This window comes from Monodelphis domestica, chromosome 3, assembly GCF_027887165.1.
Source record: "Monodelphis domestica isolate mMonDom1 chromosome 3, mMonDom1.pri, whole genome shotgun sequence".
Taxonomy (NCBI): domain Eukaryota; kingdom Metazoa; phylum Chordata; class Mammalia; order Didelphimorphia; family Didelphidae; genus Monodelphis; species Monodelphis domestica.
In genome coordinates this window covers 33269973-33286146 of record NC_077229.1, presented here as the reverse complement: position 1 = coordinate 33286146, position 16174 = coordinate 33269973, and the positions used below count along the sequence as shown (strand labels likewise).

Below are 16174 nucleotides of genomic sequence, written 5' to 3'. Positions count from 1 at the left end.
TTAGATTTTTGCTTTTTTTGTGCCCTCTTGAAATACAGGCTCATAGAACTGAGAGAGTCCACCTTTGAAAGTCAATACGTTTCAGTTCTTTGGGCAAGCTAGACAGACCTTTCGCTTGACTTTAGGAGATATTTTCCCTTTAGTTCTTTTGCTTCTCATACAGTCTTCATTAGAGTAAAATGCTACTTCAGTGAACAACTGCATGCATATCAAGAACCCCAATCTTGATTTTCCTTGTAGATTGGCTTTTTACATGGGAAATTTGGAAGATACTCTATTATGGCGTCCAAGATTCTTTCATAAGGTTACTATAGCTTGCTCCATTCCTGTATCAACCAATCCAACATTTAATTAAAGCAAAACTACTTTTATACTCTTTTTCCTCCCCCCATAGTGTTTTAAAAATAATTTCTCAAAGATTTCATGAAGACAAACTTAAGATATCAAAAGATCATCTACTGCTGACTTCCATTAGTTTGTTGTTGTTGTTGTTAATAATAGGGCTCTGCTTAAGTGCACTATCATTGATGTATCAAGAAAGATGCAGTACAAGCTATTTTGGCTTTAGGGAATTATTCTCAAGACCCAATAAAGCTATGTCACAATTCTGAGGTAAGGGATTCAAGACTGAAAATTCACTTATAAATTCCGATCAGCTAACTTTGGAGAAGTCCTTTGATCATCTTCTCAAACATGATTGGCTTAGTAAGGTCCATAATAGAGAGAATGTTAATACAGTTTAAAGAATTAAATCAGATACTGAAGTATTTCTAAATAATTTACTTTGATGACAATCAAGTAAAACTTCTCTGCCTTCTATGCCTGTCAAAGAGGAAACAAAATGATCACACACAAGCATTTTTATAGGTACAAAGAAAAACAGCATGGCCCATGGATAAAACTTCCAAGTTATCTTTAAATGAAGCTTCTGATTAAGTCTGAGCAATCAGATCAATATGTGTTATATATCTGGTGTTCATAAGATCATAGATCTAGAGCTGATGGCCTTTAGATGTCATTTAGATTATCAGTCAATAAATAAATATTTTTTAAGTACCTACTGTGTTCTAGGCATTGTGATAGGCTTTGGGCATACAAAGAAAAGAAAGAGTTCCTGACCTTAAGGAGCTCATGGTGTAATGGGAGATACAACAGGCAAACAATTAAGTAGGAACAAGTTATCTACCAGATAAATCAGGGATAGTCACAGATCGAAGGCACCATGATTAAGGAGGATGAGAAAAGGCTTCTTGTAGAAGATGAGAGTTTAGTAGACCCCTGAAGGAAGCCAGGGAAGACAAGAGTCACAGATGTGGAGGAAGGAAATTCCAGGTATGGGAGCAGGTCTAAAATTGGGAGACGGGGTACCTTGTTTGAGGAAGCCAGTGACACTAGATGGGGGGAGGGAGAGAGAGAGAGAGAGAGAGAGAGAGAGAGAGAGAGAGAGAGAGAGAGAGAGAGAGAGAGAGAGAGAGAGAGAGAGAGAGAGAGAGAGAGGGAGAGAGGGAGGGAGGGAGGGAGAGAAAGAGACAGGAGAGAGGAGAGAGGAGAGAGAGAGACAGAGGGAGATAGACAGACAGACAGAGACAAAAAAAGGATCTGTGTTTTGGAAAGCTCATTTTCTAAGCTGAGCTGAGGATGGACTAGAGGAGGGAGAGACTTGAGTCAGATAGACTCACCAATAGGCTTTGGCAATAGCCCAGGCATGAGGCTATGAGGGTCTATATCAGGCTGGTAGCAGTGTCAGATGAGAAAATGGGGAATTTATACCTTCACAAAGGCAGAATTGAAAAAGTTTTGGCAACAGATTGGATGTGGAGGGATAAGAGAACATGCAAAGTTGAAGATAGCCCCTGGGTGATAAGGAAGCTGGTGGTTTTCTTGACAATAAGAGGGTGGAGGAGAGGGTTTCAGGGGAAAGATAGTGGGTTCAGTTTTGTACAACTGTGTTTAAGATGTCCAATAGGCAGTTGGAGATGTGAGACTGGAAGTCAGCAGAAAGGTCAGGGCAGGACAGGTAGATTTGAAAATCATCATCATAGAGATTAAATCTGGGAGCTGATGAGATCATCAAGTGAAACAAGGAAGAGTGGCAAGAGGAAAGGACTCAGAATTTGTCCATAATTAGTTGGCATGACCTAGATGAAGAGCCAGCAAAGGAGAACTGGGAAGGTGCAGTTAGACAGGAGGAGAACCAGGAGGCAATCAAGTTCAACCTTCCTCTTTTTGTAATTAAGTAAACAATATTTACTTAACCTAATTAACCTAGGTTAAGTGACTTGTCCAGTGTCACCCCACAGCTTATATATGACATAAGATTTAAACTCAAGATTTCCAATTCTCTAAACCTATCCCACCTAGCCTCCATTCAGTATGGCATTTCAGGGACCTGGTTTCTTAAAAAAAAACAAACAAAAAACACACATACAAAACAACCTTCCCATTATCAATAACTGACTTTCAAAAATGTCTCTTCAAGTCTGTGCCTACATAAGAGCAATAAGGAAAAGTAAAAAATAAGGCCTAATCCAAGAGTGGTAGTAATGGAGGTGGAAGAGGGCATGTCTGCCTTGTGTGTTCCCACTACAAAACTATTAGAAAGAGCTAGAGAAAAGCTTAGGGAAGTTCCAGGCTTTATGTAGAATCCTGGCTGGTTAGAAGCTTGAAAAATCAGTACTTCTAAAAAGGAAAAAACATGTGTCCACTCAAATGTAATTAGACCACATTATTAGCAAAGAGCTTATTAAGAGCTATTTATAATCAATGCTGATTTGCGTAGGAAAAGTGGAAAAAAAAACCCCAACCCAACGATGAACTTCAGCCCATCCAAACGAAGAATAATATTTACAAAGGAGTGACTAATTGAACTTGACAAGTTCACCTGCCCACAAAACCATCCAGTTTACTGAGACTGTAGGAAAATCACTTGGACATCTACGGGAGGGGCAGTGGCAGTGATAAATAAAATTCTGGAAAAAGCGTTGGAAAATCCATTACTGGTGGGTCTATCTCCAGCCTCAAAGAATTGCCAGTTCATCCTTTAGAGGAGTCTAACTAAGAGTTAAGTTTATGCTTCCTTAAGTCAACTCGGATTAAAAAAATAATAATTTGACCTCTCAAGAGTCCAACCAACAAACTCCGAATTTAGCTTGACTCGGGAAGTAGAGCTCTTTGTTTAATCCTGCTCTGAAAGATGAGCTTTGCTAGTTTCTAAGCAAACGGGTGGATAGACTTTCAGGGTAAATGTTAAGAGAACCATATTGAGGGAATCCATAGCTAAGGCCTTTAAACAACAACAAAAAAACAAAACACACAAAAAATTCTTTAATATATTTCATTTGCCTCTAAACGGAATTCAAACATTTTAATCTAATTCCACAAACTGTTATGGAGCTCCTACAATGTGTGAAACACTGACCTGGGTGCAGATCACATCATATTGGGGGTCTTACAGGATGAATTGAATCGATTTTATTGAGGAAGAAGAAGTCATAGGATCATAGATTTGAAGCAGTGATGTCAAACTCAAATAGAAACAGGGCCACAAGATCATCCATAAGGATCTTTATAGGCCACATATGGACTTAGAAATCCACACAGGTTCATATCTTCTTTTCCTAATATATCAACACATTAAACTCAGATGGGAACAACATTTTGATATGAGTCAGATCTGTGGATGGCATGTGGTCAATTTAGAGGGGAAGAGACTTTAGAGACCATTGAATCCTACCCCCCATTTCACAGATAAAGAAACTGAGGCTGAATGACATCAAGTGATTTACTCAATGACACACATTTAGTCAGTGTCTGAGGCAAGACTTTAAACTCCGGTCCTGCCTGGCACCATTTTAAATAATTTTTATCTCATTTAATATGGAGTATTTTCAAGAAAATAAAATATAAATGGGGATAATTTAGCTAGCCAACAGAATAGACACTTCCATTTAATTATTTTTAAATTTAGGATTTATTTTTAAATTTTATTTATTTTAATTAAGGATTTATTTTATATAATTTAGGATCTATTAAAATAGGATTGAATTTTATATTATTTAGTGAATATCATGTTATTTATATCTTCAGAATTTAGCTTTGTTTATTTTTATTATTTATTTTAATTTAGGATTTGTTAAAATAGGATTGCATTTCATAGTATTTAGTGAATATCATATTTATATCTTCAGAATTTAGCTTTGTTTATTTTTATTATTTATTTTAATTTAGGATTTGTTAAAATAGGATTGCATTTCATAGTATTTAGTGAATATCATATTTATATCTTCAGAATTTAGCTTTGTTTATTTTTATTATTTATTTTAATTTAGGATTTGTTAAAATAGGATTGCATTTCATAGTATTTAGTGAATATCATATTTATATCTTCAGAATTTAGCTTTGTTTATTTTTATTATTTATTTTAATTTAGGATTTGTTAAAATAGGATTGCATTTCATAGTATTTAGTGAATATCATATTTATATCTTCAGAATTTAGCTTTGTTTATTTTTATTATTTATTTTAATTTAGGATTTGTTAAAATAGGATTGCATTTCATAGTATTTAGTGAATATCATATTTATATCTTCAGAATTTAGCTTTGTTTATTTTTATTATTTATTTTAATTTAGGATTTGTTAAAATAGGATTGCATTTCATAGTATTTAGTGAATATCATATTTATATCTTCAGAATTTAGCTTTGTTTATTTTTATTATTTATTTTAATTTAGGATTTGTTAAAATAGGATTGCATTTCATAGTATTTAGTGAATATCATATTTATATCTTCAGAATTTAGCTTTGTTTATTTTTATTATTTATTTTAATTTAGGATTTGTTAAAATAGGATTGAATTTTATATTATTTAGTGAATATATTATTTATATCTTCAGAATTTAGCTTTGTTTATTTTTATTATTTATTTTAATTTAGGATTTGTTAAAATAGGATTGCATTTCATAGTATTTAGTGCATATCATATTTATATCTTCAGAATTTAGCTTTGTTTATTTTTATTATTTATTTTAATTTAGGATTTGTTAAAATAGGATTGCATTTCATAGTATTTAGTGAATATCATGTTATTTATATCTTCAGAATTTAGCTTTGTTTATTTTTATTATTTATTTTAATTTAGGATTTATTAAAATAGGATTGAATTTTATATTATTTAGTGAATATATTATTTATATCTTCAGAATTTAGCTTTGTTTATTTTTATTATTTATTTTAATTTAGGATTTGTTAAAATAGGATTGAATTTTATATTATGTAGTGAATATTATATTATTTATATCTTCAGAATTTAGCTTTGTCTTGGCTAAGACTCAACTTCTTAGCATTTTTTTTTGAAAGAACTGCTAAATGTTTGGACCTCTGCTGGGTGTTTGGAAACAGACAAAAATAAAATCACATCCATAAACATATGTGTATGTACAGAATAAAGACAAAGGAATTTTTTGAGGAAGGGGAGCAGGGGATGCTAGCCACTGGGGGTGGGGCTGGAAAAGTCCTAATGTTGATTTCATTATTTCTTATGACTCAATTAGATTCCATATACCATGATTTATTTAGCCATTCCCCAACACATTGATATCCCCTTAGTCTCCAGTTTATTCTTGCTACAAAAAGAACTGCAAGAAATACTTTCTATGCACAAGGATCTTTTCTCTCTTCCTTTGGTGTCTTTGGGGATTTCTGTGTAATAGTTATTTTGCTGAGTTAAAAGGATGAATAAGTTTAGTGATGTTTTAGGCATAGTTCCAAATTGCTGACCAGAATGGTTAGACCGATTCACAATTATACCAAGAATGCGCAAATGTGCTTGTTTTCCTGTGGCTCATCTAACTGTCATTTTCCTTTCTTGTCATCTTTGCCAATACAATGGGTAACAGGTGGGGCCAACTATTGGGAAATGATTTTTAGTCTGATAAATCTGAATTAATTCCTTATCTATATCTTGGAATATGAGATGTTTACCAGGGAAACTTGTTCATAGATATTTTTCCCTTTCAATTCCCATTTTTTCCCCAAAGATTTATTTCCCTTCCAATTTTAACTACATTGATTTTATTTGAGTAAAACCTTTAATTGTCACCTGGTCAAAAATTGTCCATTTTATTTCATGACCCTCTCGGCTTCTTGTTCTATCATGAAATATACCATATCTATATATTAAAAAATCTTTTTTCTTGCTCCTCTAATTTGATAATTTATTTTTATTTTATTATTTATTATTATATTATTTTATATTGATTATTATTTATTTTTAAATCTCAGTCATATATACCTTTGGAAATTATTATGGTATGTCATGAATTGGTCTATGCCTAATTTCTACCGGAGTACTTTCTAATTTTCCCAGGAGATTAAAAAACAAAGATTCCTTTCCTCAGGTACTAGGGTCTTTGGGTTCATCAAACATTATGCTACTGTGTTTATTTGTTTTGTATGGTCTGTATCTACTTATCAACCTTTCCTTTTTTTTTTTAACCCTTACCTTCTGTCTTGGAGTCAATATTGGCTCCAAGGCAGAAGAGTGGTAAGGGCTAGGCAATGGGGGTCAAGTGACTTGCCCAGGGTCACACAGCTGGGAAGTGTCTGAGGCCAGATTTGAACCTAGGACTTCCCGTCTCTAGGCCTGGCTCTCAATCCACTGAGTTACCCAGCTGCCCCCCAACCTTTCTTTTTTTAACCAGAACCCATCATTTTGAAGTCTGTAGGTGTTTGAGATCTAAAATTGCTAGTCCTCTATCCTCCTCATTTTTTCATTATTACTTTTAAAAATTCTTGATCTTTTCTTCTTCCAGATGAGTTACATTATTTTATTCTGCCTAAAAATAAAGTTTTGGTAGTTTGATTGGTATAGCACCAAGTAAGTAAATTACTTTGGATAATTTTGTCATTTTTATCATATTGGCAATACCTATGGGCAATGATTATTTCCCAATTTTTTAGTACTGTCTTTGTTTCTATTAAAAGTGTTTGGGGTTGGATTTATATAGCTCCTGGGAGTATTTTGGTAGACAGACCCTCTTAGTTATTTTGAATGGAATTTCACTATCTTTTCCTTCTGGGTTTAGATTGGGAATTTCTTGAAAGCAGGGACTGTCTTTTGGCTCTTTTTTGTAAGCACAGTGCCTGGCACATAATAGGTGCTTAATAAATGTTTGTTGATTTGACTTTTGTTTGTAAGATATAGGAATAGTGATGATTTTGTGGATTAATTTCAGATCCTACAACTTTGCTGAATTTATGGACTATTTCAATTTGATTTTTTAATAGACTCTATAGGGTTTGTCTGGATAATCATGTCATCTATAAAATGTGATAGTTTTGTCTCCTCTCTGGTTCTGTTTATTCCCCTGATTTCTGTTTTTTGTCTTATTGTTTAAAGTATCATGAATAGCTTAGAAGTACAGGTATCTTTTCCACATTGCAATTTACCCTATCCAGGTTTTGATATACCATGGGTCAGTATAAGAAATGCAAATTCAGGGGGAGTTTTGCAGAAACAACACAAAAAAAGTTTGGAAATTCAGAAATGCATAAAATATGTATAGTATCAATATATTTTATCTTTTAATACCATAAACGTACACTATTTCAGTTACTGTAAACATTCCACAAAAGAAAAAAAATTCAGACTTTTTCTCTGGTATAGAGGGAGGGCCAGAAAATTTTATGTGAGTTTTCTAGATCATGGTGCACTGTAACCCCCACAATGTGAAAGGTATAATCTATTGTCTCTGTTCTATCTAAAGTTATATTGGAATCCCTGACTTCTTTCTTGTTTATCTTTTGGTTATATTTTTTTAGGTCTGAAAGGGGTACATTGAGTTCTCTAATATCATAGTCTTAATGCCTATTTCTCTCTGCAATCTGATTAACTTTTAAGTACTTCGTGTATAGGTATTAAATATATTAAACATTGATATTGATTCATTATTGATTGTGACTTTAAATGTAAGGTAGTTTCCCTGTAAAGTAATTTTATTATTTATAAATTTGCCATAGCTGTATCTGAAATCATGATTGTTATCCTTGTTTTTTTGAGTTCAGAAGAAGTAAAAGATATATTGCTTAAACTCCTTATTTGAATTTTTTTGTGATTCTTTATGTTTCAAGTATATTTCTTGTAAGCCAGCATGTTGTTTGAATTTCCTTGCTCTTGTTGCCAGATTTTTAATTTCTTCTTTTCCTTTTAATTCCCCTTTCTACACCCTACTCTAATATGTATTGCCTATAACTATTCTGTTATCTCTCCTATCCTCTCCTACTCCACCACTTCCTATTTCTTCTTTTTAGATAGAGTTCATTGCATTTCTATGCTGCAGTCTCTGTCTCTGTCTCTTCTACCTACTCATTCTCTCTCTATCTCTCTTTCTCTCTGGTTTCTTTCTGTCTCTCCTTCTCTGTCTGTCTTTCCCTCTCTGTAATATTGTGTTCAAACTTTCTTTATCCAGTTTGGATGAAAGGGAGGCTCATGGGATTCTGAACCTCACCTCTACCACCAAATTTGAACTCTATCTTATGCATTTCTATTCTATGACGTAATAATTTTCCTCTTTTGTATTATCCTCTTTTCTTCCATAGTATGAACTTATCCTTCCCATTTCCAATTTCTCTAAGACCATCAAAACAGAACAGAACCTCATCCATGCCCTTTCTGTCATTCATAGCTCTTTATGATACTTGAAGGTATTAGAATTCTAAGAAGACATTGCATCTTTTCTGATTAGAATGTAAAAAATTTATCCCTGTATAAAACTTAACTCTCCATTTCTCGTCTTCTCCATTTCCATTTCAACGTGTCTACTCAATACTTTTGGGGAAGGGGAGTCAAGAATAAGAATGTTTATAAACCCTCTATTTTATGAAAAATACATTTCTTCCCCCATATAAAATACTTTGATTCTATGGCTGTATTGCTCTTGGTTGTAAAGCCTTTGTCTTTCAGAACATCATATTCAAACTTCTCCTTTTCTTACTTATGGCACCTCTCAAGCTCTGTTTGATCCTGTCCGTGGCTCTTTGGTACCTGAACTATTTCTTTTTTGACTGTTTGCAATATTTTTTTTTTCTTTAAGCTGGAGGCTCTTGGTTTTGGCTATAATGTTCCTGGGGTTTGTGGGTTTGTTTGTTTTTTTTCTTCCAGAGGTGTCTGGTGAATTCTTCCCATTTTAACTTTGCACTATAGTTCAAAGAGATCTGGGAAATTTTGGTATGGTTTCCAAGCTTTTTTAGGGGTCATGATTTTCAGGTAGTCTAATCATCCTGAGATTCTCTTCAACCTATTTTTAGGTAAGTTATTTTTCACATCACATTTCTAAAATTTTCTTTGTTTTTAAAAGTCTTTTGATTTTGTTTTAATATTTTGTGTTTTCTCAATCAGTTGGTTTTTTTCTGTTTATTCTGTTCTAATTTTCAGTGAAAAATGTTCTCCCCATGAGGGAGAACAACTGTAGACCAAGTTGGCTGGCATGTAGAATGAATGAAAGGGTTGTAGGGAGTGATTTCTATTTTGGAAACGATGGGTTGAAAATGACGATAGAATGCGTATGTGGACCAGGAGGAAGTTGGCGTCACTGGAACTCCAGAAAGGGACGAGGGATGGATGTGTAGGTTGGGGAAATCATCTGCATAAAAACTGTAATTGAACTCATAGGAGTTGCTAAAATCGAACTGAGGAAGGACATGCCAGTAGAGAATAAGGTACCCATGCAAAGAGAGTGGAACATGGGTGATCCTTAGGAAGAGTGATTATTCAGGTAAGAGAAACAGAGAAAGCAATATAATGAAAACTCCAGGAGGAAGGAGTCATCAATATTGTCCATAGATTCAGACAGCTCAAGAGGATTAGACCAAGCAATGTGCATTGGATTTAGCAGTTAAGAGATCACCGGTAACCTTAGGGAGAGAAGTTTCAGTTGAGTAATGAGGTTGGAAGACAGCTTTTAAGGGTTTGTGAAGTGACTGGAAGGTAAGGAAGTGAAAACAATGAGTGTAAAACTCCTTTTAAAATAATAAGAGCTAGGTAGCATAATACAGCTTGTTAAGAGCTGCAAAATAAATGCAAAAAAATTAAAATATCATCTTATTTGAGAGGGGCAGCTGGGTGGCTCAGTGGATTGAGAGCCAGGCTTAGAGATGGGAGGTCCTGGGTTCAAATCTGGGATCAGACACTTCCCAGCTGTGTGACCCTGGGCAAGTCCCTTAACCCCCAATGCCTAGCCCTTGCCACTCTTCTGCCTTGGAGCCAGTACACAGTATTAACTCCAAGATGGAAGGTAAGGGTTTAAAAAAAAATGTCATCTTATTTGAACCTCACAACAACCTTAGGAATTAGCTGCTATTATTGTCCCCATCTTCCAGGAGAGAAAACAGAAGCTAGGAAAGCTTAAGGGGTTTGTTCAGAGTCAGACATTTAGTGAGTATCTGAGATGGGATTTGAACTCATACCTTCCTGACTTTGGGTCCATTATTCTATTCATTTGGCCATCTAATTCTCCACAGATTGGCAGCAAAAGGGAGAAAATATGTAGGGAGACAACTTAAGGGGCTGGCAAGGTCAAATGAAGTTTGAAGTAAGAAAGATGTTAAAAACTGAACCATTTTTGATGTTAAAGGCACCAATTAATTAAATTAGGACAATAAAAAAGTAGCTATTTGAATGTTGTGAGTAAGTGAAGGTATTTCGAATACAGCAAAGTGGCACTATAAGCCTCTGCTTTTACAAACTTATCTAAATGGATCTAAGATGAAGACACTCAGCCCTGGTCCTGTTTTTTTTTTTCCATCCCAAATACCAAAATGACTCACCTTTTAATCTTGCGCTAAACTCTCAGTTTATAAAAGTAAACCCAAACCCACAGAAATGTTCCACTGAGTTATTTCCATAGGTTGATGGAGAAGGTCTACCTCTCGAAGATGGTGCAAATGTTTTCTAGAAAGTTCTATTGACAAGAATCTGCTTGCATTAAATAATATCAATTTCTTCTAGATTCTATACATCTACTCTCATCGGAATGATGGTCTAGGAGCTGGGCCAGACTGCTGATCAGTCTAAGTAGGTTTCTTGGCATCCAGCTTTGCCAAGGCGTCAGAATGTGACTAAAGAGTCAAGGAGCAGGACTGTAGTATTGACATTTTAATGCTTCAATTGCTATATTCAGGTCATTATATAGCTTATCCAGATGGCTGGAATCCATAAGCAGTCCATAAGAAATGCTATAAAACATCACATCTTTTGGCCTGAATCTAATTTTTCTTCACATTGTTAACATCTTCCAGGAGATTGTGATGTGAGTTGCCAAGGCTGTTATAGGATTCATTTATTGATGGGATAAGGGATGTGCTACACATACCAATGTTTCTGTGACCAATAGGAAAAATCCCTCTTTGAGGATCTTCGGAACCAACTAAAGACTCAAATCCATGATAAACAGCCTAGTAGAAATTGTGTATGTTTCACCTAATTGTGTTCCTTTCTTCTCTCACATAAATACCTCCTATGCTTCGGTTTGGGGTAACATAATGTCCCCTTCTGTAGATTAGGGTTTCCTAACCTGGGAAGTTAAAAAAATTAATAATTATATTTCAATCTAATTGGCTTCCTTTGTAATCCACTATGTTTGACTTTATTTATTTACAATCATTATTCTGAAGAGTCCATAAACTTCACTAGATACCCAAAGGGGGCCGTGACACACACACATCAAAAATTAAGAAGTCTTGTTTTGAGTATCATTGTAGGCTCTTTGGTTAAGTCAAATTTAAAGCCATCTGCTATTCTATTTCCAGCAACACGAACTCTTTGGCCATGGTATCCCATGGAACAGAGATGAATACAAAATGGCCTTTGTTCTTGTGTGGCTTTCTTTCTTTTTCCTTATTGATAAGGATGTAGTAGCAAAAGTGGGGAAGTCGATTGTAAACATATTGCAGTTTTCATATTGTCTGTAAAAATTAATTTACCTGTTGTTGATCTTAGTGGAAGATTATTGCCAAAAAACAATGGGGTACTATCCTAATAAGGGTATTGAACCATGTCAATAACAATACTCATGTTCTTACTACAAAGGAATCCAGAAGGCATTCAGAAATTGTGACCAAACCAGGAAGAAAGGATTGCAGGAGATGAAATGGACAATTAATTACACAAAATTAAAATGGTTTTTCATAGACAAATTCATTACAGCTAAGATGAGAAATGAAAATATTAACTGGGAAAAATTTACATTAAACTTCTCTGATAAAGGTCTGATATCCAAGATATTTTAAGGAATTGATTCAAATTCATAAAAAACAACAATCATTTCCCCAATAACAAATACTCAAAGGATATTAATATTTCTCAACTATTGATAAATCACATGAAATCTGTTAATAAATTTACTGATTGATTTGAGCTGTCAATAAATCATATGAAATCATATCACATGAAAATATGCTCCAAATCATTAATAATTATAGAAACTCATGTGATACCCAGTGAAATTGGGCGTGGGCTATGGGAGAGGTGGTGGGAGGGGGTAGGGAAGAAAAGAAAATGATTTTTGTTTCCAATGAATAATGTTTGGAAATGACCAAAAAAAAATTTAAAGAGAAAAAAAAAGAAACTCAAATTAAAGCCACTATAAGGTCCTACCTTATACTCATACATTTAGTAAAGTTAGCAAAAAAGGAAAAGAGGCACAGTAGGACGTTGATGAAGCTCTGGATTGACCTAGCTACTCTAGAAAGCAGTTCAGAATTTTGCCCACATAATTACTAAAATGTCTTTGACCTAGTAGTACCACTACTAGGCTTATATCTTAAGGAGATCAAAACACAAGAGAAAATATTCCCTGCCCTCGAGGAGCAGATGTATTCTAATAGAGGCATCCTAGATATCAGTAAGAAGGCTAGGTAGTATTTTGGGGCTGCATGTAACTAGCATGATGTCATCTACAAATGGGGCAACCACCTGGAGAATTTCATTTTTAAGGAATTCCTCTTTTTCTTCTCTTTTTTAAAAAAACTCTTCTTTCTGTCTTAGTAACAACTCTAAGACAAAAGGGCAAGGGTAGGTGATCAAAGTTAAGTGCCTTGCCCAGGGTCACCCAGCTGGGCGGTGTCTGGGGTCAGATTTGAACCCCAAACCCCTTGATTCCAGGCTTGATGCTCTATTCCCTGTAGCTATCCCTAAGCTAAACAATTCCTATAGAGGAAGATTTACTCCAGTCGATCTTCGTGAGCCAGTTCTTTGGCTTCCAGGCGTGCCCACACTTTGGTCTAGGGGGACAGTGATTATAGCACTGTGGTCTAAAGGGCCGAGTTGGATCGGTCTGAGAGGGGCCCATACTTGGCCAAGTTCAAGTTCATAGCTGGGAAGATGCCTCCCAAGGGCACAGTCAGTTCATTTACATGTTGCTGTCAAAATAATACACCGTCTAAGAATACGCTAGTGGCCAGACTTCCCTACAACTGTGATTAACGACGGACTGCACTGCCCGTTGGGTGGCCCAGGCAGCCCTCACTTCGTTTCAGATCTCTTCTTACCAGGCTGCTTGGTCATGCCTTTTCCTCGCAGTCACTGCAATCATCTGTCCCACATACAGGAAGATGCCCCACTTAGTGGTTGGCCTGCTTGGAGTGGTTTGTCTAGTCCTAGGGCTTGAGTAGCTCCGGCTTCTTCCTACCTTCTTCCTACAAAGAGGTCACTTAAATCTTTCTTGTAGCCAATTGAATATGGCAGTAAAATGGCTTGCTGGGATTAAGGACAAATTCTATGGCAGGTTAATTGTTTTACATGGATAGAAAATGTGTGCCCTTCAGTTCCATTCTGTGGAATCCCACGGGAGTCAATGTAGAGGCTGACTTGAAAATGAATTGTTAATTATGGGGTCCTGATCTTAAAGGCAGGGAGGGGACGTCAGAGAAGTCTGGGAGGGCTGGGATGGCTGGAGATTTCAGCGTGGGCAGAGCTTGGGTCTAGGAAGGGTTCAGGGAGAGAAATGGAAAGCCAAGGAGGCTTAGTCATAGGGAATGATCTCACTGTCCTAGATCACGGGAGTGAGGGCCCTGTGGCTGAGAAGGAGATCAAGGACCCTGCCATGCCTGTGTGTGGCTGAGATGGGATGAAGGCCTCCGCCATGGAAGGTGGTCCACGGGAAAGCCGGGCCTTTGAGAAGACACCAGGATGTGGGGACGGACGATGCCGAAGTCTCCGAGTGTGCGGGCGGAGACTGAGGGAGAGAGGAAGACTATGAGCTTGGCAGTGGATGCCTTGAGGAAGGCCTGAAAATGACCTGAGGGTGTTGTTCTGAGTGGAGTGAACCAGTGTAGCTGGACCATAACATGTGAGGAGGGGACTAACAGGGTTAAGAAGGTGGGAAGGGGTCCGGCGGTAAAGATCTTTCAACGGCAGAGGACATTTGTGCTTGACACTGATAAGTTTATATTTACATGCCCTTACGGAAATAGGGAGCTGTTGGAGTTTATTGACCAGAGGGGTGACGTGCTCTAAGCTGGCTGAGCTCTGGATAATCAACTGGGCAGCCAAGGAGTAGATGGGTTGAACTGGGGAGAGACTTAGCAGGGATAGTAATCGGAAAATTAATACAGTAATGAGTGATGATGAAGGCCTGTTCTAGGGTGGCTGGAATGTGAGTAGAGAGAAGAGGATGCACACCAGAGATATTGTGAAAGTAGAAAAAGCCTACGCAGAGTTCACTAGGTTTCTCAGTGGTTAGAGCTGGGCCGGCATCAGGAAGACTGGAGTTCAAATCTGCCCCAGACATGATTTGCTGTGTGACCCTGGGCAGGTCACTTAACCTTGATTTCTCTTAATCCACTGCAAAAAGAAATGGCAAACCATTCCAGTATCCTTGCCAAGAAAACCTCAAATGGGATCTAAGAGCTGGACATGACTAAACAACTGAACAACAACAAGAGTTAACTACTTTGTATATGTTTATATTTGTTCACCTTATATTTGTGCTGTATGTATTTTTAAAAGTCCTTGTTTTTTCTCCCATTAGAATGTAAATTCCTTGAGGGCAGGGGTGATTTTATCCTTTGAATTTGTATTCCCCCAGCTCTTTGCACAGTGCCGGGCACAAAGAAGACACTTTAAAAAATGCTCCATTACTGGGTGGAATGTTGTGTCTATTAAAAACAAAAGCTGAGTTTCAAAAGAATATCCTCAAAGAAGACCCTAGTAAAGGTGTAGAGATAGACTACGGGTACTTTGGAGAATCAAATGAACTGGATCTTTACAAAGGTACTCACAAAGTAAACTGCTCCAAAGCTTCCATGTCCAATTTCATGTAAACCAACAAAATGTCTTCAGGATCTTCCTTATAGAACAGGTCTGCTATCTCTGGGTCCTTTGGCACCCCTTTGCGCATGGTGAAGAGTATTACAACCTCTGCTTGTCAATATCCCAGGCAGTTTTCCCCTTCATTGACAAAGGAATTCTTGATGAACCTTCAGAACCTGGAGGGAAACATATTTGATATACAGGTTATTTCCCCTCTCTCTCCCTCTCACCTCTCTCCCTCTCTCCCTCCCTCTCTCCCTCTCTCTCTCTCTCTCTCTCTCTCTCTCTCTCTCTCTCTCCTCTCTCTCTCTCTCTCTCTCTCTCTCTCCTTCCCTCCCTCCCTCCCTCTCTGTCTGTCTCTCTCTCTCCCTCTCTCCTCATCTCTCCTTCTCTCTCTCTCCTTCTCTCTCTCTCTCTCTCTCTCTCTCTCTCTCTCTCTCTCTCTCTCTCTCTCTCTCTCTCTCTCTCTCTCTCTCTCTCTCCCTCTCTCTCTCTCTCTCTCTCTCTCTCTCTCTCTCTCTCTCTCTCTCTCTCTCTCTCTCTGTCTCTCTCCCTCTCTCTTTCTCTCTCTCTTTCCCCCCCTCTCTTTCTCTCTCTCTCTCTCTCTGTATTTTTTTCCAACCAGATGGTTTAAAAATTATATAGAGAAACACAGTTCAAAACTTCCATAATATGGGGGGCAGCTAGGTGGTTTGGTAGAGAGAGAGACCCAAAGACAGAAGGTGCTGGGTTCAAATTTGACCTCAGACACTTCCTAGCTGTGTAATCCTGGGCAAATTACTTAACCCCAATTCCCTAGGCCTTACTGCCCTTTTTGCCTTATAATCAATACTGAGTCTAAGACAAAGTAAAGGGTTGTTTGTTTGTT

At 36.8% G+C, this 16174-nt stretch overlaps 1 protein-coding gene across 1 annotated transcript in view; it reads right to left on the bottom strand.

The window, feature by feature from the left end:
- Nucleotides 1–16174, bottom strand: part of TAOK3 (TAO kinase 3) — a 234314-nt gene that overhangs the window by 118767 nt on the left and 99373 nt on the right. The window contains 2 exon segments of the mRNA XM_007490318.3: nucleotides 15276–15328; nucleotides 15331–15482. Of these exon segments, the coding sequence (XP_007490380.2) occupies nucleotides 15276–15328; nucleotides 15331–15394 (117 nt within the window). The 5' untranslated portion in view covers nucleotides 15395–15482.